We start from the raw sequence: 20,143 nt of genomic DNA, 5'->3' as shown, positions 1-20,143 counted from the left end.
GAAAGCAATATGAGAATGAAGGTACTGAGACCAAAGTAGAAAATCCTGGAATTTTGGCAAGAGATGGCTGGACCTCAACTTGGAATCTATGATGAGAAAGAGCAGGCATACACAAGTCACTTGAGGTGGAACTATCATGACTTGATGCAGCCTTCACAACGAATCATATTAATCCTCAGCAACCAGTAGCTAGGCATCTCAGACTACTTCCCATCATCACAGCAGAATACATACACCGAATAAAGTAAAAGAAGTTTATTTTGTTCATGGCTCTGGGGGTGGGAGGGTTCAAGGACATAGTGGCAGCTTCTGGTGAGAGATGTGTACTGTGGTCCTTACATGGTAGAAAGGTTGAAGGGCAAATACATGCACAAAAAAAGTGATGAAACAAGAGGGGGCCTTGCTTTATGACAACCCACCCTATGGACTGATGCAGTATTTGAGAGCAGCACCGAGGGTGCCCTGGGTACTCCCTCCATTGTCACACTGGAGATCAACTCACGGACTCTGGGGGATGAACCACAGCACACGGTTAGGGAAAACCCTTCCTTGCAGTTTGTCTTGCACCAGTTTAAGAATAAGTGATGATTTATAGGTAAGTATAAGAGAGGCAAGTAGAAGAGGTGCCCCCCAAACTTTTAAGTAACGTAACAGGGAGGTCGGCTCAGGGGACTTAGGAACAATTCGGGTTTTCATTGGTTTTATGGTCCTGTCCCACTGGGTCAGGATGGCATTTCTGGCTCCATCCCATTTTCCAGGGCCTGTTAGGCGGTATTGGTAAGGGGAACATGGTCCAAAAAAAACTTCCCAAGCTAGTCTTGGATCCTTGATGAGCAGAAGTGGGATATTGGGTTTTGAGCCTATGCACTGAGCGATCTCATCCATGTAGGAAATGAAGTCAAGTTTGTCTTCACTGGTGTCTTTAATCACACCCCTATGGGCAAAAAGAGATAAATAATATCCATTAACCACCCCCTGTTCTGCGTTTCCCGAGTTACAAGACTTCCTTCTCACCCTACCACTTTGTTACTGCTATATTAGGGTCAATCTTTATTTTGGGAATGCTTTCCTATGATGGAAAGTAAGACCGAGGGGAGTTTAGTTAGCAAGCATGTCTGTGAGGGCAAATTTGTTATAGGAAGTAAAAAGGAAAGCATTTAGAACATAAGAATGACATGATGCTTAAGCCAGGTCTGTCCAAATAAGATGCTATTAATGAATGAACAGGATCAGAAAGCATTTCCTATATGGACAGGGAAAGGAATAATTCCAGCTACCGGTGGAATCTGAGGCAGGAGGATTACTTGAGTTCAGGAGTTGAAGCCTAGCCTAGGTAACATAACAAAAAAAAAAGTTCATATACAGACACCACAATTATATGATGCTATTTAAAACTACAGGCTAGGATGAGGCCATCTGGGAGTGAGATCTAATTTTGGGGCTCATCAAATTTAAGGGGTAAGAAAGAGGAGACTGAGCAAATACAGATGAAACTCAGCCTGCAAGGTGGGATTTCCTGGGGCTGCGTGAAAGTGAGGCAGGAAGACAGGGTCAAATGCGCCGAGTCACAGGTAGATGAACAGCATTTACTGATGTTTCCCTCATAGCAAGCTATACTTCATACCTTTTAATGAGCTGCTCCTTTTTAGTGCCTTCGGCCATCAGTTTCTGGGGTGGAGGTATGTTACAGAGTCCTAGGAGGAAGATCAGAAGCAACAGTAAAGACATTAGCTTTCCTTCTTCTTAAGTTCTGCATCTTCTATTTCTGGCCTCCCTCTGCTCCCGCCTCAGAATTTAGTGTGGAAGTGCAGTACACAGGGAACTTCCTGGAGGTAAAATCCCATTAAGTAGGGAACGTCATTGCCAGGTTCTCAGACGCTCAGCTCTGCCAGCCACACCAGACATCACATCTGCTCCAGCAGTTGCTGGAGTTCTCCCACATCCACTGTCATGTTCCCTCCTTCTCCCTCTCAACACAAGCTATATAATATTGTGTAACACTCTTGTATGATTCTTGTGTGTGTGTGTGTGTGTGTGTGTGTGTGTGTGTGTGTGTGTGTGTTAAAGCCATTAGTTGTTTAAAGGGAAACATTTAGAGTCACCACTCTTGGAACCCTGCGAGGTCAGATGTGTCGTAGGAGGTAGTTTTGTTATTGGGAAGTCTCCTGGGTGGTCAGTCTCAGCCTTGGAGGAGCTCTCTCGGGTGTGTTGTGAGGACCACCTCTGTTGGGACATGGCCCAGGAATGGAGTAGTGTAAGGAGAAAACCGAGTGCTTGTGAGAACACGCCAAGAAAACGAGAGTCTTGTGACCTGAGTTTCTTCAAAACATGGAATTGTTCTTGGAATGTGTTTTCATGCTCCTCTCAGGTGTAGTGGATAGGAGTGAGTTTACTTTAGATTACTCATTATTGATTGCTGCTGTTATTCAATTAAATGATCATTTATATACCTCTATGGGAAAAACATTTTTCTTTTGCCACGTGCAGCTTGTCCTTGTGATTGCATAGAGCTGAACTCATGAGAACTTTACTCATGTGATTTCTCTCTCTCTGTCTCTCTCTCTCTCTGTCTCTGTCTGTCTCTCTGTCTCTGTCTCTCCCTCTCCCCCTCCCCCCTTCTCTCTCTCTCTCTCTCTCTCTCTCTCTCTCTCTCTCTGGTTTTTGAGACAGGGTTTCTCTGAGTAGCCTTGGCTATCCTGGAACTTACTCTGTAGACTAGGCTGGCCTCAAACTCAGAGATCTGCCTGCCTCTGCCTCCCAAGTACTGGGATTAAAGACATGCACCACCGCCACAGGCCTATGTGACCTTTCTTAACCCTCAGAGTATAAACTGTCTGAGGTTTTGAATAAAGCTGGCATGAGAATTTAGTCTGCCTTATTTATTTGGCTCTAATCTCCCAGGTCCCACTGCTTCTAGAGTGGTGACAAACCTCCTTTGTAGGACAGGTGCAGAACTTGAACTCTGCCCCTGCTCATTTTAATTTTAGCCCATTGCATGGACTCTGACCTTTCTCTAGTGGCCCAGCTCCCAGGGTCTAAAATCTCATTCTGTCGCTTTGGTTTTCTGGAACTTTACCCTTACCTACTTTATGTGAAACAGTCATCCCCCCCCCCCCCCCCCGCTACAATCCCCCAGCTTCCCTTACTTGACTTAGGCTACTGGTGACCTTGAGAATCCACTCTGTCCTCCATCCTGTTCTGGCCAGTTCTGTCCTGCCTGGTACCAAGTGGCAACCCTAGAGTGTGGTGCATTATCCTCAGAGTAAGGTCTGATGCAGCTCTGTGCTGTGTTTTCTGCCATGGTTTTGTTATTATCTTGTCAAAAACTAGCAAGACTGTTTGCTGAGGTGCCTCTTGGAAGCTCTCCAGTGGACCACACAATTACTGATGTGGTATGAGCCAATCAAGCTGTGTCTTGTCAACTGTATCATTTTAATAAGTATTTTACAGCTCATTATGCATAAACAACACCAGGTATTGAAGGGTCTTCTGTGGTTTTAATGTAATTGGATAGTGCTGTGAAAGCACTTTAATTGGCTTTAAAGAAATACAGATTTTTGATAATTTAATGAAGGGTTCAGATTCCTTTCCTGCAATATAAGGATCTTCTAAACTTGTCTTGCCCCCTCCTTTCATTCAGGTAGCGTGTTTGCAGTCAGGCCTTGTGGTGCAGGCCTGTAATTTGAGTTGCTCAAGAGTCTGAGGCAGGAGGATCACAAGTTCAAGGCCAGCTTGGAAATTCTAGTAAAAGCCTGTGTCCAAAAAAAAAAAAATGCTGACAATGTAGCTCAGGGGTAGAGTGTTTGCCTGGCCCATGCAAGCCCTGTGTTCAAATTCCAGCCCTACAAAACACAGATTAGACAAACCCACATAAATAACCAAATAAATAAGTATAAATGGAATATTATGAACTTACAAGAGCACAGGCTGCTTTAAAAATATTTATTATTTTATGTGTATGAGTGTCTTGCCTACATGTATGTGCTGAATCCCTTAAAACTGGTCATAAGCTGCCATATAGGAATTGGGAACTGAACCTTAGTTCTTTGCAGGAACATACAGTTCTCGTAGGCTCTGAGCTATCTCTTCAGCCACAAGCACAGGTTTTCAAGTGAGGCTGGTGTGCTATTTCAGTTTACAGTGATTACTGGTGATTGTTTTTTATTTATTAAGGATACCTGCTTGGCCCAAATGTGAATGCTGTTTTTATATAAAAAATAACACAGATGCAGTCTTTACAACGTTTGCTAACCTAACTGTGTGGTAGGATGCCAACCGTAAGAGCAGCAGTTATCACTTAGTGGGTTTTCAAGGTGGCTCAAGTACTCTGCTAACTGCTTTGTAGAAAGTACCCATTAAAATAACCTTGAGAAAAAATACTATATAGATGAAGAACCTGAGATCTTAAGAGGTCTTTACACAGCTAATGAATTTCAGTGCTGGGACCGGACCGCACAAGCTGCATCTCCGGTATCTTTAGCTTCTCGGAGCGGTAACTGACAGCGAGTGAGGGTAAATATTTTTCATTAGCATGTGTGAACAGTTATGAGACAGGAGGATAGAAAACAGGGAAAATTATGGGGATGTGGAATCTGGTTGAAGCCTCTCACCAAATGAGAATCAAGAATTCCAGCACAATTAATAATTGCTGTGAAAGCTGCTTATAGACACAAGATTCCTTTAACATAGAAAAGAATGGTAAAATAGAAACAAGTCATGCTTTAAGGCCTAAACCTGTGCTACTTTGAAGAATGGCTTTGCTTCTTTCCTAGATGTTTTCTGCGAAGATCAAAGAGAAGACAGTTAAAACATGCCCTGTGAGTCTTCAGACCTGGAGCTTTTCCTTATCAGCTATAATTCTATCCAGGGCATCGGTCCTACCCTCTGAGTTCATTCAGGCTCCCCTGCAGCCCTTCAGGATGAAACTTAAGAATCTAAAAGACCCACTATAGATGGCTACTGTAAAGACACTTGTCTGAAAAGCCAAGATGTGCCTTACTTTGCTCCCAAGAGCCTTGTTTAAAAAACTCCAGGCCTGCTTCATACTGGCTCATCCTGAAATTCTTTTCTGTGGTGAAGCCAAGGATCTTTCGTTACCTGATTGGAGGTGTCTGTGATTAGCAAATAGCTCAGGCTCTAGGCTGCAGTGTAGAGCAGTGCTCTGCCACACCTAGCAGCCATTCTCCTAAGATCTTGATTTTATTCACAGGATGCATTATCTCAATATCATTCTTTGGAAGCAATATAAAATTTGGCTTTTAGTGACAAATGGTAAGACTGAACTAGAGGAGAATGGGAATCTTTAAATTTCAGTTAATCCAAACAATTTGATCAATTCAGCTACCCACTACACAACTCTGTTGTGTAACTTCATCCCCTCCACAGAATCAGCACAGCTTGCCCTCAGTCAGATAGAATGACCTAAGCACGACTCTTATGCTGTCACACACATATATGATTAATTGCTCATTAAGTTTGCTTCTAGTAATTTATATTTAGCTCATGTCTGTTTGACTAGGTAAAAGGCAGAGCACTAATTTTAAGATTCAATTGATAGCATTTGTGTTTAAAGAGAGCAAACATACCTTTGAATACTCTTGTAGCCCATCGTGCTTGGAGCTCTGTGCCTGCTAAGATAGATCCTGTGAGGCTGATCAGGCCAATGATGGCTAATGTTGGTCTCTCCAAATTTGGGGGAAAGACGCGCTTGTATAGCATGATCTTTTTTGTACAAAGGCTTTTGAGAGGTTCTTCAAAGAAAGGAAAAGAAAATTCATATCCTGTAGTGAAGATCACTACATCAATGTTGGCTTCTATTGTCCCATCTTCAAAGATGATAGAGGATTCTGTAAAATCCTTTATGCTGGTTTTCATAGTGACTTTCCCGCAGAGGATGCAGGTTGGTAGCTCATCATTCACAATAAAGTTTGGTTTTTTCCTTTGGCAGAGGAAAAAAATATTCACTATAGTTACCTACAAGGGACTTTTGCAAATGATTTCTTCAGTCAGTTGAATTAAATTATCTGCCAAGTGAAGGAAGTGAGTTGACCAGTATCTAATTTGAAGTTGGCAATCTGATAAACAATCACTGTTTATAGAACATACTGTCTCTTTGCTCTTTGTAGAAGGTATGTAGAAAATGACTCTTTCCTAAGTTGATTTACAATTCCCTTTTAAAAAATATCACACACACACACACACACACACACACACACACACACACACACGCATAGAAAGACAGAGGGAGAGAGGGAGAAGGAGGAAAACTTTCAGGGGCTGGTTCTTTCTTCTGCATGTTTTGGGGACTGGACTCAGGTTCTCAGGCTTGGTAGCAGATGACTTTACCCCCAAGCAATCTCACGAGCACTTTATTTATAATTCTATCCATTGGAATTCACTTCTAGACCAGTGTTTTTGTTTCTTTTTCTTCCTTTATTTCTTCCTTTCCACTTTGGAGATTGAACCAAGGGCTTCACACATGCCAGGCAAGTGGTTTACCACTGAGCTATACCCATAGCACAGAGATGCTTAAAGTATAAAGGTAGAGTATACAACTAATGATTTGATGATGAATTTAGGATTCCGCATCACTCAGGTCTCCAGAAGTTATATTAGGTCAAGAGGAAATCAGTAAGAAACTATTTCTCTAAAAATAAAAACTATTAATCTATTTACACGGATGGCTATTTTCATCATTATACAATCACATCAGACATGTGGTCTTTACAAAATTGAAAGCTCACATTATCATCTGCCACTTGTTTTTCTTGTAATTTAAAATAGATGTTGCTAAAGAATATTTGAGTTAGGCATATATTAATAATACATAATAATAATCACATTTAATGACATCACATGAAGTTCAAAGTTTTTTTCTTCCCAATATATAATTCTGTAGAGTAGTATATTAAGATACATTATTTAAGGAACTCCTGTTAGGAATTCACATTTCTAATCATGGTCAATCGAGACATTTATTATCACACATATTGAGAGTCAACCATCTGTGTTCACTGATGCTACATGCATTGTATTTCTGGATAGTTGCAGTTTCAAGATGCCTCAAAGCCAAATTAAAATTCCTTCAAATTGGAAAGAAAAGTTTTCATCCTTAACTTGATTCTAGCATTGTGAATTTACTACTGTTCTTATGAGACAGAGAATATGCCTATTTCAAGAACTACTGTGGAACTTTGTGGGCAATGTCTTTGTTGCTGTTTGTTTTTACTCTTTTTTTTTTTTTTGGTTTTTTTTGAGACAGAGTTTCTCTGTGTAGCTTTGGAGACTGTCCTGGAACTCGCTCTGTAGCCCAGGCTGGCCTTGAACTCACAGAGATCCGCCTGCCTCTGCCTCCCAAGTGCTGGGATTAAAGGCATGTGCCACCACCGCCCGGCTGTTTTTACTCTTTTGTGGGGGCCTGCCACATAGCTCCCAAATAAATCACACATGGAGGCTTATTACTACTTATGAATGCCCAGTCTTAGCTTGGCTTTTTTCTAGCCAGCTTTTCTTAACTTAAATTATCCGCAACTATCTTTTGCCTTTGGGTTTTTCCTTTTCTATTCTTGTATATCTTTCTTTGTTTCTTACTCTGTGGCTTGCTGTGTATCTGGGTGGCTGACCCCTGGAGTCCTCCTCTTTCTCTGGCTACATCTTTTTTCCCTCCAGATTTCTTCTCCTATTTATTCTCTCTTCCTGCCAGCCCTGCCTATCCTTTCTCCTGCCTTGCTATTGGACATTTAGTTCTTTATTAGACCATCAGGTGTTTTAGACAGACAAAGTATCATAACTTCATAGAGTTAAACAAATGCAACATAAACCAAAGTAACACACCTTAAAATAATATTCCTCAATATGTCTTAGGGAAATAAGTTTATAACAGGAAAAACTAAGACAGTGCTGTAGTGTTTGAACATGTAAAGTTCTGAATAATACAGTATGAGGAATGTTGATTTAAAATTTCCCACCAGAAACCCAAATTAAACTGACAACAAGATGCTGTCTCACTCCAGTTAGAATGGCTATTGTTTTTCTAAAAAAAATGTAGGTGAAAATATGGAAAAGAAGGAATACTTGCACTTGTGGTGGGAATGTAAATTATTCTCCAGCCATATATGAAGAACAGCATAGAGATGTTCTAAAACAACAATGAAAACTAACCAAACAACAAAAATTAAGACTAGATCTGTCATATGTTCTGTCTATCTCACTTCTGGGTATATATCCAAAAGTAAAATCAGCATTCCAAAGAGATATCTGCAAGCCCATTTTAACTGTGGCATTATTCACAATAGCTAAGCCTTAATGCTCATCAACAAAGCGTCACACACACACTGGAGTATTTTCAGCCTAAAGAAGAATGGAATCTTCTGGCTACAAAAAACTGAGAAACTCAAAGAATATGTTACATAAAATATATAAAATAAAGCAGGGCGGTGGTGGCGCACGCCTTTAATCCCAGCACTCGGGAGGCAGAGCCAGGTGATCTCTGTGAGTTCGAGGCCAGCCTGGGCTACCAAGTGAGTTCCAGGAAAGGCACAAAGCTACACAGAGAAACCCTGTCTCGAAAAACCAATATATATATATAATAAAAATAAAAAGGTAAGTATTGCACTTTCATTTCCATATTTGGAAGCTAAGATCAGAATAGTGACTACTAGAGATGGGAAAGATGTCAGGGAAAGGAAGGATGGAGAAAAAAAGGTTATCTTTGAATGGTAGGTGCTGTATGCATGTCTGAAACTTCACTGATACATGAAATTTATACATATTAGTAAAAATAGTGAAAATGAACTAAAGATTTCCCATGAAATAAAAACTTAAATACCCTTTTGCAATTCTTAATCCATAATTCTCATGATTAAGTTGCAGCTGTTTATCAAAGTTTATAAAACACGAAGGCAGAACTTGTATAATCACATTATACCATCTTCTTGTTACCATCATATTGAAAGGGTAGCCACCCCCTGAAGAGCGCCTTATAACCCAGGCACCAGTTCTAGTGCTGAGAAACACCTGAAAGAAAAACAAGATGGATAAACACATGCCCAACATTTTGAAGTCTTTTTTTCTTTGATGCGTTTCAAATTATATCCTGGTTCTCTAACATAGATTACATGTGACCATATGTTCTTGTTGCTATAATTATCCTAAAAACACATCACTTGATTTATATATGTTAAGTATCTTCAACATATCATTTATAGAATTATAAAAATAGGATTGTAATATTTGCGAGTACAGTATGTTTGTCTGGTGATTCTATGTGTGTTTGTGGCATAGATGGGTGCAGATATGTGTGAATGAGTGTGAATATGTGAATGTGTGAATATGTGCAGAGGCCAGAGGTCGACCTCTGGTGTCATTTCTCAGAAGCTATCTACCTGTTTCTTTTGAGTCAGGATCTCTCATTTGTACCTGGGGCTCAAATATTAGGCTAGGCTGGCTGTCCAGTGAGCCCCAGGAATCTGCTTCCCCAGCAGTACACATATGCTGGCTTTTTATGTGGGCCCCGAGGATGGAACACTGATCCTCATGCTTTTGTGGCAAGTATTTAATTGTGTGACTGAGCTAGCTCTCTAGGCTCTGGTCTGGCAATTTTTTTTTCTTTTGGTTTTTCGAGACAGGGTTTCTCTGTATAGCTTTGTGCCTTTCCTGGAACTCACTTGGTAGCCCAGGCTGGCCTCTAACTCACAGAGATCCGCCTGGCTCTGCCTCTTAAGTGCTGGGATTAAAGGCGTGCGCCACCACCGCCCAGCTGGCAGTGTTTTTTAAAAACACATGAATAATAGAGAACCAAAAGGTTTAGAAAAGGAATTGTAACCAAATTAAATATAAATCTATTCTTTTGAGATCTAATAGTTTTCCTATAATATATCCACATGAAATAGATCTCTAACTTGTGAGTTGTTTAGAATTTCTAAAATCATCATGTATACTTAAAAATTGAAGATTTCTTCTATATTAAAACAAAGAACAGATCTGATTTCTAGTAGAAGTGTTGGAGTCTGTGGTAATTTGAGTTTAATTGACTCCCATAAGCCATAGGGAGTGGCACTATTAGGAGGTGTGGCTTTGTTGGAGAAAGTGTGCAACTGTAGAGGTGGATTTTTGAAGTCTCCTATGCTCAAGCTACACCCAGTGTAGACACAGACTCCAGCAGATCAAGATGTAGAAACTCTTAGCTTCTTCTCCAGCACCATGTCTGCCTGCATGCCATGATGTGATAATAATGGACTAAACCTGTGAAACTGTAAGCCACCCCAATTAAATGTTTTCCTTTATAAGCATTGCTGTGGTCGTGGTGCCTCTTCACAGCAATATAAACCCTAATTCAGAAGCATTTGGCAAACAAGCTTACCATTAGATTCTAACATGGGATTTTGACAGAATTACAGAGGGTTTATGTAAAAGAAAGATGGCTAGGTGTTGGTCACCTGCAATGCCAGAGTTTGGGAGTCTGAAGCAAGAAATTTAGTGAGGCTACATAGTGAGATCCTATTTCAATATAGAAAAGTAAGAAACAGTTGTGGGGAGATGGACAGAGAGTAGGTGTGCAGAATGGAGAGATGGAGACAAGGATGCAGAGAGGGAGGGAGAAAGAGAGGGAAAGAAGGAGAAAGGATGTAAATGAGAGCTTTGCCTTCTGTGGAATAGTTTGCCTAATTGGTTTTGTCCCCTAAAAATCATTTTTTGAACAATGCCTGTGGTTAGGCATTCACATAGTTTTTTCTGGAGTCTTTTGGACATAGTCAAGTTGTGTAAAGTACCTCTCCTGAAATAGGAGACCAAGAGTAACTTTGGGGTTTTTCCTCACTTACCTCATGCCAACATAATTTACCAATTGGAAAGGTGTTTACAGTCTTGATAACTTCTCTGTAGGCACTACCCATGCTGATAAGAGTGGAGACACTGATTTAGAAATAGTGTACCTGAGCTGCTGTTCTACTAAGCTCCACTGCGATGTCTCCTCCGGTGTTCCCAAGACCAACCACCAAGATGCGCTTGCCCTGAAAGGAATCTGGAATCCTGTACTCCTGGCTGTGTAGGATCTGCCCTTTAAACTTATGGATTCCTGAGGGAAGGGAAGGATGAAATGACCTGAAACGTTTAAGCTATAATTCTGCAGTACACAATGATAGGGAAGTCCCAGAAACCCAGAAACATGTTGCTTGTATCACTACTTAAGGAAGGAGAAGCGTGAAGAACAAGACTTCCGGGAATTCAGTGAGCCCAAGTACAGACCTCTTACAACTTGCCTTGTTAAAAATACCGATCAGTGCTGGAGAGATGGCTTAAGATGGGTTAAGATGCTTACTGAGAAGCCTGACAACCTGGGTTTGATTCCCAGAAACCAATGGTAGAAGGAGAGAACTGACTTTTGCAATTTGTCCTCTGAAGTCTGTATGGACACTGTGGTATGCACACTGTGAATATACATGAACATAATATAGTTCTTGTAAAATAAGCCCATGGATAACATCATATCAAATGGGAAAAAACTGAAAGCTTCCCTGTACCCTCTAGGTTGGAGCACAGGTGCCTGTGATTACTACTTTTCAGTGGACTACTGGAATTCCTAGGTAAAGCAGTAAAGCAAGGGAAGGAATAAGACCATTCAGTTTGGAAAGAAGGAAGTTTTCATTGTTTGCACATATTATGATTTTCTGTACAGAAAACACCATAGATTCCCCCCCCCCAAGAAACCTCACAGAAGACCAATTAAGCAAAATTGTAGGATACTAAACCAACATACAAAAATCAGTATTATTGCTGTATATCGATGGAAAAAGTTCTGACATAGAAATTAATAAAACAATTCCACATATAATAGCTACAACAAAATAGCCTAGAATAAATTTAATCAAAGAGGGACATGTATAAAAACATTGATGAGGAGTCAAAAGAGGGTGCAGTGGGTTAAGGGGACATGCCATCAAACCTGACGATCCATCTGAGTTCAGTCCGAATTCAAACCCAGACACCATTTTGAATGCTGCTTCTTGAGAAATTATGGGTTGAATTATCATTTGATTTCTATAAGTAAACATATTTTTTGAATAGAATATTCTATTTATTTGTGATTGATTTTTTTTTATAAGATCTCTGAGAGATGGCTCAGTGGGCAAGAGTTATGCGAGCATGATGATCTGAGTTTGGACCCCAGACCCCCTGTGAAAAGCTGACTATGGCCTCACTTATGCCTGGGACCCAGGTGCTGTTGGAGGTGAAGACAGGATGCTTCCTGGGGCTTGCTGTCCATCAGGCTAGCGGGAGGGCCAGCGAGAGACCCTGTCTCAAAGGAATAAGGTGGAAAGTGATAAAGCAGGGTACCCAACAGCCTCCTCTCACCTTTGTGCATCTGCACACAGGCACTTCCACAAACACTGTGTATATGATGCACAACAAATACTATGATCACAAGAACGTATGAAAAAATAAAGGAAAACATTCAAAACTTTGCTCACTAATTGCTTTCAAGGTCACTCCGAACTGGCAGAACAGGAGCAGTTTTATTACATTTTAGTAATCCTCACTTCCCTAACTTTGTCACACCTGAATTTGAGTGGATGCCAGCTTTCTAAATAACTGGTTATGACCTCAAAGATGAAGGTTTGCCAATCACGAGTATGTCGAAAAGAATGTGTTGAACTGTTTTCAAAGGGGATTTCAAAGCACCCTAATCTGAGAGGTGTAATAGGCAATTTTAAAGAGTGAATGTATTAATTTAAATATATAATTTCTGGTTCATTTTCTTTAAAAACTATCTGCCAAGCTTTTATATTCTCTTACTTCAAGTTTTTAAATAATAGACCAGCTCTGATTCAAATGACCTATGACTCAACTCCCCAAATTAAAGCCTTCTTAAAAATGACAGATCTGATACTTTAAGTCTTATTTGATCACTATATTGAAGTGGGCATGTATGATAAGGCTCCAACCACAGCATTTATATTAGTACATAAATCGTAAAACTGTACACAAAACAGTACTTTTTAACCATTTAAAGTAATTTTGTGCATATAATTTCCAAGCAAATACAAAAACATTGTCTATAAGCCTGCAGAAGTATTTTCAATTATGAGCAAGTCATTTTTCTTCTAGGAGAACTGAAAGAGTATTGATGATCTCAGGTAGAAGTGACTCACCAGGGAAGGACTCCAGAGGTAAATGGGGGCTCAGGAATTGCCCGGTACAAACCATGACAGCATCAAATACAGCTCTGGCCTGTTTGCCCTCTGTCTCTGTGACAACATTCCACTGGCCAGTTTCAGAGAAGTCTGGGCATTTTGTTACACTGCACACAGTAGTCTACAAGCAAAAGACAAACAACTTCCTTTGACTCTTACACAGTGACTGGTGTAATAAGTACCTGCTATTTCAAGTAGGATCAACTGATGATCTAAACAAGGTTTGTAAATATCAGTTGTCTCATTCTTAGAGAAATTAAGTAACATGCATATTCTCACAGGTGCTCATATGTGGATCAGGATGTAGGACAACTGAATCCCTTCATTGAAAGGATAAAGCAGGACTTTTTTTCTTTGTGAGAAGGAAGTGAATTATAATTCCTGATGCATTGGGAAAAGCCAGGAAAGCAAACTCTCCTCTACCATACTTTGTATGTTGAGAGTTGTAGTCATTTCTTCGCAATGGGTTTCATAAATAGATTTATTCTTACTTTATTCTCAGGAAAAAATTCAAAGTTGCATCCTAAATGAGAGTGTGGTGGTTTAAATAAAACTGGCCCCCATAGACTCGTGTTTGAATGCTTGGCCTATAGGGAGTGCCACTATTAGGAGGTGTGGCCTTGTTGGAGTGGGTGTGGCCTTGTTGGAGGAAGTGTGTCACCATGGAGGCGGGCTTTGAAGTCTCAGATGTTCAAGCTATGCCCAGTATGGCACACAGTCTCCTTCTGCTGCCTGTGGATCAAGATGTAGAACTCTCAGCCCCATGTCCAGCACCATGTCTGCCTGCACACTGCCGTGTCCTGCTATGATCCACCATGATGATAATGGACTAAACCCCTAAAACTGTAAGCCAGTCCCATTGAAATGTTTTCCTTTATTAGAGTTGCTGTGGTCATGGTGTGTCTTCACAGCAGACTGACATTTAGAGGAGGAATCAGGAAATTCAGTATTTTAATAATTTGAGTAAGGAACAGTGAGGAAATTACCTATCTTATTCAAATCAAGATAAAAGTCAAAGAAAAGTTTACTTTATTCTTATTTCCATTCAATTACTGACTGGGCTAGCTTCCATTCATGAACTTTCCATAACCCAAACTATCTTACCTTAAACTGAATATATTTCAGGAGGCCAAAGTGCTCAGCAAATTCTCTAAGATAGTTCCAGAATTTCTCATGGTCCATGAAATTGGGGTAATCTTCTTGGTATGGGAAGTCACTGTAACATGACATTTCCTTGCAGACATTTGTCACTAGTGACTTGTAGACCCTGGTCATCCCATCCTTGGAATTTTCCTGTAGTGAAGGTATAATTAGTCTGGAGGAAAGAAGGAAAAAAGCGGAAGAGAACCCCGGTTGCCTTGGTGGTTCATAGATGTCCAACTGAAGGGGGTTCAGAGAAATTAGCATTCTATTTGTAATTTTAAAGAGTTCTAGACCCAGCATTGGGCACCCATGCTGTTGTGATAAGACATCCTTATCGGGACTGGAATAATTAAGTGCAGTATCTTTGCCCCATCACAAATGAGCTGATAACAGTATAAAATTGTCCTTCCATGATTCCACAGATGTAAAGCTCATAGTCAGTCTTGGCTGGCTGTTCCTTCTTCACCTGTCATAGTGACTCCCTCCACTCACTCTGGACATTTCTTTCCTTGCCTTTCTCTAGGGAACTGCTTGATAGTTTTCCTTATTACACTCTGTGCATATTTACTGATTGTATTCTTTCCATTAGCATTAAAAATATCGAGGACTCTAATATTAGGAACAAAACCCAGCCCCCCTCATTAGCCTTTTCTCCCTCCCTTCTATCTCAACTGTCAGGAAAGATTCATCATGGGCAGGTAACATCTGTTTCCTCCTGTATTCCTTAACCCACTCTCTGGTCTTGATCTCTATCACTCACAAACAAAATAGCAAAAGCATCTATATTCTAGGCACTAATGAACTTCACGTGTCTGAAGCCAATCTCCATTTCTCTCTCAAGTTTCTTCTTTTCCTGTCACTTTGTCCTAAAGGCCTTCCAGGACTTAATTAAGGGTTTGCAGCAGGTAACTGTTGGGGCCCCATAGAACTGGTGACCTGAACTTTAGAGCTTCTCATGCTGCACTACAACAACCTCCTTAGAGTTTCTGTCCTTTTCTCGACTATGTGGAGGGTGGTGGGGTCCCTGCCTGTTTTGTGTGCCATTGTATCCTGGCAGAGGGACATGATAGGTACATGTTGAATGAATGAGTCTTCCATAAGATCTAAACAGGGTCTGGGAGTTGGATTGTCACTGCTTTTACTCCAACTTCATCCTCACAAATGCATAATCCTCTTTATTTACCAAGACTGTCCAGCTTGCAGGATGTGGCACTCTGCTACCTTTAGATTTTGCAAGTACAGAAATCATCACAAACTTCCAAACTATGTGGATCTTATATTATAAGATTCCACTCTTTTTTTCCATTCTCTTTTCCATATCCTTGCCTATGCCTTGCCTGTTTCTAAGGCGCCTTACATCTCAGACTACGCTCCACACAGTACTTATCATGGCACCACACACATCTTTAACTTGATGCAGTGAACTCCTGTTTGGATCACCAAGTGAGCAGAAGCAGCCCATGACTGGATTATGATTGCTGAGATAGGAAGATGTGAACTACGCACAGCAAACTTCCACAGTCCCCCGAAGTCACTACTTCTCTCAAAGCAGGTGGGTTCCAGGCCCTCATCCAAGCAGCACTTGATAGATGACAGGCCACTCACACCAGCTCCAATCACTGCAACTTTCTTGGCCATGGTATGCTCTGTGTGAAGGTCAAAGAAAGGTTTGTATGGTTGACCCCTACAATCTTGTACTGTATACAAAACATAAGGTGTTCCTGTTTGGGATAGGATATAGACCAGCCCCGGGAGGAGCGGGGGAGGATTGAAGATTTGAGGGAACTGAGAAGGAAGGGAACTAAGGAAATGAAGAGATCTGAGAGAGCTGAACTGGTGATTGAATGATGGTGACTGACGAATAAACGAATTGAACGAAAGAGCTCTGAGCAACTGGATTCATTCCCGTCCCGATGGTAGTGTCTCTCCTGGGCCTCTGGATTTGTATAAATTTAAGGCTGGACCCTTAAATACTATACAATAGGACCTGGGTTCTATTCCCAGCACCCATATGATACCACACAACTGTCTGTAACTCCAGTCCTGGAGGATCTAATGTCCTCTTCTGACTTCCTTGGGAACCTCTCATGCACATGCTTCACATACATAAATGCAGGTAAAATGCTCATATATACAAAAATAATAAACTTCTAAAAATAAAATAAAGTTAATAACCTAAAGAAAATATTTTGAAATACAGAAAATACTTCTATGCTTAATATGTAAAATAAACTTATAAATTAATAATAAAAAAGAAAATGTGTATGAGAAAAGAGTCTGTTTTCAATAAAAGGGAAAAAACAATAAGACAATATACCAATTGGGCAAATTGACATGGATGGGCAATTTATACAAGAATAGTATCAGTCAAGAAGTACACGAAACCTGTTTGATCACATTGATAATACCAAGCCTGGGGTAATAGTTTCCAGCTTTCAGATATGAAGTTTGGAGAATGGGGCTATGTTCAGTAACTTAATACACACACTGCAGTCGAAGCAACTCTGTATGCATGCACCGCTCGTCACAGTAGAATTTGCCTTGGGGAACTAAGAGAGGATGTGTATATGATGCCCACAGGTCCAGCAAAAGAAGCCCAGCATGAGTGTTCCTCACTGCTGATATCTGCACCACTCTGAGAGGTGGAGTCTGCCCACAGGTGCCCGTCTGGTGCTTGAGCCAGCATGGGCATGCTGCTGAGCTGAGAGCCTGAGGAGTTCTGCCACCCTGTCTGTCGCTGAGGCTCTCTCTTCCCCTCTGCTCAGGTTTGAGGGATTTCCCAGGGCTTCCTGTTCCAAACATACTGGTATTCAGCCTTCCATGAGATTGGGTGTCTCCATACCTGACTCACTGTGTATTTCCAAATCTGTACCTCTTCCGTTTTAACTGAGTTCAGTTGGGAGTCTCTTAGTTTAGAGTGAATTAGGGTGAAAGCAGAATGGACTTCAGAAGCAGCAAAATAAGGTTTGAACTTCGCTACTTAATAAGAATGGACTCATACACTCATATATTTGAATGTTTAGTTACCAGGGAGTGGCACTATTTGAAAAGATTAGAAGGACTAGGAGGTGTGGCCTTGTTGGAGGAGGTGTGTCACTGGGGGTGGCTTTGAGGTTTTGAAAGCCCATGCCAAGCCCAGAGTCTCTCTCTTTCTGCTTGTGGATCAGGATGTAGCTCTCATCTACTGCTCCAGCACCTGCCTGCATGCTGCCATGCTTCCTGGCATGATAATAATGGACTCACTCTCTAAAACTGTAAACAAGCCCTCAATTAGATGCTTTCTCTTGCGAGAGTTTTGGCCAGGTGGTGGTGATCCACACCTTTAATCCCAGCACTCAGGGACATAGAGGTAGGAGGATCTCTGTGAGTTCGAGGCCAGCCTGGTCTACAGAGTGAATTCCAGGAAAGCCAGAGCTACACAGAGAAACCCTGTCTTGATTACGCTCCCCCCCCAAAAAAGGCAAGTTATTGACTTGCCTCCCCTCCAAACAACAACAACAACAACAACAACAACTGACCAAAACACTCTCAGATGTACTGCTGGTAAAATAAGAAAAATACCTATGTTAATGGACTGTGTAAACAATATCATATTATTTACATAAAAGGACCCATCACAAAATATTTACATGCTGTTCATTCTCTACATGATTGTTTCCTTCCTTCTACCCTTTCTCCTCAGGAGAGAGTGTTTCTGTGGACAAATTTTACCAACAAGTTTGGAAACATGAAAACATGGCAAACATACCTGTGGATTCTCTTTTGAGTTGAGAACACCTGGATTGCTGCTAACAAGGAACAAATGGCCTTCACCGAGAAGAACACTTGAATTACTAGGCCACTAAGTGAAGGTCAGAAGCTGTCAGATCTCTGCTCTGCTCTGTCTGAGGAGAAGGGGTTGTTAGTTAAATTGGTAAAGTGAAGAATATGCAAGTGGAATAGACTAGCAGCAAAGGAGTCCATTCACTGTTGTGCCCCGGGGACCTCTCGGTGCAGGGACTGAGCCGAGAGTGGGAATATGACAGAGACTCAGTGACTACATCTGAGAAATAGTCTGAGGAATAACAAAAGCACCGAGCCAGGCTGTGACCTGACACTAGGAGGAGAGAGGCAGACATACAGACAGCACCTGTGGTAGGTCCTGTGACAGCAGTTGGCCCTGGTAAAGTCCTGGTGGAGTGTCTTTTCCCAGTCTAGAGTGGGCCATGGGGTAAAACTGGACTGCAGCACCGGTCTCTTCAGGGCTGATTATTAGCGACAGAGGCACGTTTGTACACTTCAATATTGGTATTTAGGTACCATGATCTTCTGATGGAGGTAGTCATTTGAAAGTGTGCTTTATATCGGTAAGGGAAGGTCATGGGATGGAAATGCAAAGACCTTAATTCTACTTCTGTTTCTGCCTCTAAGCAGGCATGCGACCTTGGCCAAAATTCTTGAAAAGTACAGTTAAAGTAGCTTCCTCTTTCTATCAAGTTTGGAAGTATTGTGTCTGAGACCAAATTACTCATAGAATAAAAAAACAAATCCACAAATGAAAGAAAGGAAAAAAAAAGCAACACAACCCCCAAACAAAAAACCCAAAACCCAACAAACAGCCAAGCAAAATCCAGAGCCAAATAACCAGCTCTGAATTCAAACTAGAAGGGCTAAGAAAATGCACCATGTGCCAGCTCTGTCAATGATAAAGAATGCTAAAACATGAGAAATACTGGGTTGCTCTCTGGCTAGACAGGGGACCCAAAGTTCTGAACTTGGATCCTTGTACAACCGCGGAACTCCACCTCATACCTCAACAGCCAGCAAATACTTTGGAGATATGGAAAGACACATGCGACTAGCGGATTGTAGAATCAACTAGGGTTTCTCGGAGATGGCCATTTGATGATGAGCTCATCCGACTCAAGATCACTGTGCTCTGCTGTGCTTTTCCTGTTTCGGTTTCCAAGTGTCACTCATTTCCAAGTATATCATTCTAAGACCAGAGTCAGAGTAGGATCACAGAAGGACCCATGGCTGTGACTGACACAGGACCCTTCCTGTTGGATGGCCTACTCCAGCTATGCTCTGTTTTCTGTCCTCCTTAATTCTACTGCCCTCACCTCAGGCAACAGGCTTCGGAAGCAAGTCACACTCCTGCAAAAACACATTCTCCATTCACCCTCTGCAAGAGCAGTTTCTGGAAAAATTTCCTCTTGAAGGCAAAACAATCCAGGGCACTTACCTGGCAAGCAAAGAGCAGATCCTTGGACTCAAAAGTCCAAGGTGAGAAGCCAAAAGTGGTGTTTGTTTGATGACGCAAGGAAGAAGTTTCTATCTCAGAGCCTTGTGTTAAGAAGACAACAGATTTTGATCATACTCTTCTCAGTTTAACACAAAAGCCAGTTGCTTCTTCTACTATGCTGTTGACAACAGGGAGTTGTGTTAATACGAACTTGACACTTCCGCAGTCTCCAGGGAGGGGAGGGCTGAGTGACGACTCAGAGTGCAGCTTTCAGATAGGAAAGAAAGGAGTCCCGCCTCTTTCCCACACCCTCAGCTGGATGAGAGCACTTCAGGGCACTGAAAGGCCCTGCTGTTATCATTGCTGCCTTTAGAGGGCGCCAAACTCTCATCCTTCTTAGCGACACCCTGACTTCATTCTCTGTCTTAATTATATATTTTTAGTCTTGGAGACTTTTTTTTAACATGTATTCAGTGAAATATGATCATATCCGCCCACTACTCCTCACCAACTTCCCTCACCCTCCCAATATATTCCAGCATAATGGCTTCATTTTTAGTTTGATAACGTAAGTACACTTAGTACT

The 20,143-nt window shown here is 41.3% G+C and overlaps 1 protein-coding gene across 1 annotated transcript; it reads right to left on the bottom strand.

Moving 5' to 3' along the window:
* Positions 1 to 240: 240 nt before the first annotated feature.
* On the bottom strand, positions 241 to 19,871 carry LOC131925538 (dimethylaniline monooxygenase [N-oxide-forming] 4). The gene is made up of 9 exons (XM_059280908.1): positions 19,558 to 19,871; positions 15,840 to 15,979; positions 14,295 to 14,483; positions 13,149 to 13,311; positions 10,932 to 11,074; positions 8,828 to 9,015; positions 5,586 to 5,938; positions 1,625 to 1,694; positions 241 to 934 (listed from the first exon to the last, which is right to left on the bottom strand). Exons 2-9 carry the CDS (start codon positions 15,969 to 15,971, stop codon positions 499 to 501), a joined length of 1,674 nt encoding a protein of 557 aa, XP_059136891.1. The 5' UTR covers positions 15,972 to 15,979; positions 19,558 to 19,871; the 3' UTR covers positions 241 to 498.
* Positions 19,872 to 20,143: the final 272 nt, after the last annotated feature.

This window comes from Peromyscus eremicus, chromosome 15, assembly GCF_949786415.1.
Source record: "Peromyscus eremicus chromosome 15, PerEre_H2_v1, whole genome shotgun sequence".
In the NCBI taxonomy this organism is placed as follows: domain Eukaryota; kingdom Metazoa; phylum Chordata; class Mammalia; order Rodentia; family Cricetidae; genus Peromyscus; species Peromyscus eremicus.
Note: the sequence above shows the minus strand (reverse complement) of the source record. Positions and strands in the feature narration are given on the sequence as shown.

What these genes read in the sequence shown, in the direction of transcription:
- LOC131925538 (XM_059280908.1), bottom strand. Translation starts at nt 15,971, where the DNA reads ATGGCCAAGAAAGTTGCAGTGATTGGAGCTGGTGTGAGTGGCCTGTCA. An exon ending in GGATTAAGAATTGCAAAAGG is followed by an intron (nt 5,939 to 8,827) that starts GTATTTAAGTTT and finishes CCTCTGCCAAAG; the next exon opens with GAAAAAACCAAACTTTATTG. An exon ending in AAGGAGCAGCTCATTAAAAG is followed by an intron (nt 935 to 1,624) that starts GTATGAAGTATA and finishes TTTTGCCCATAG; the next exon opens with GGGTGTGATTAAAGACACCA.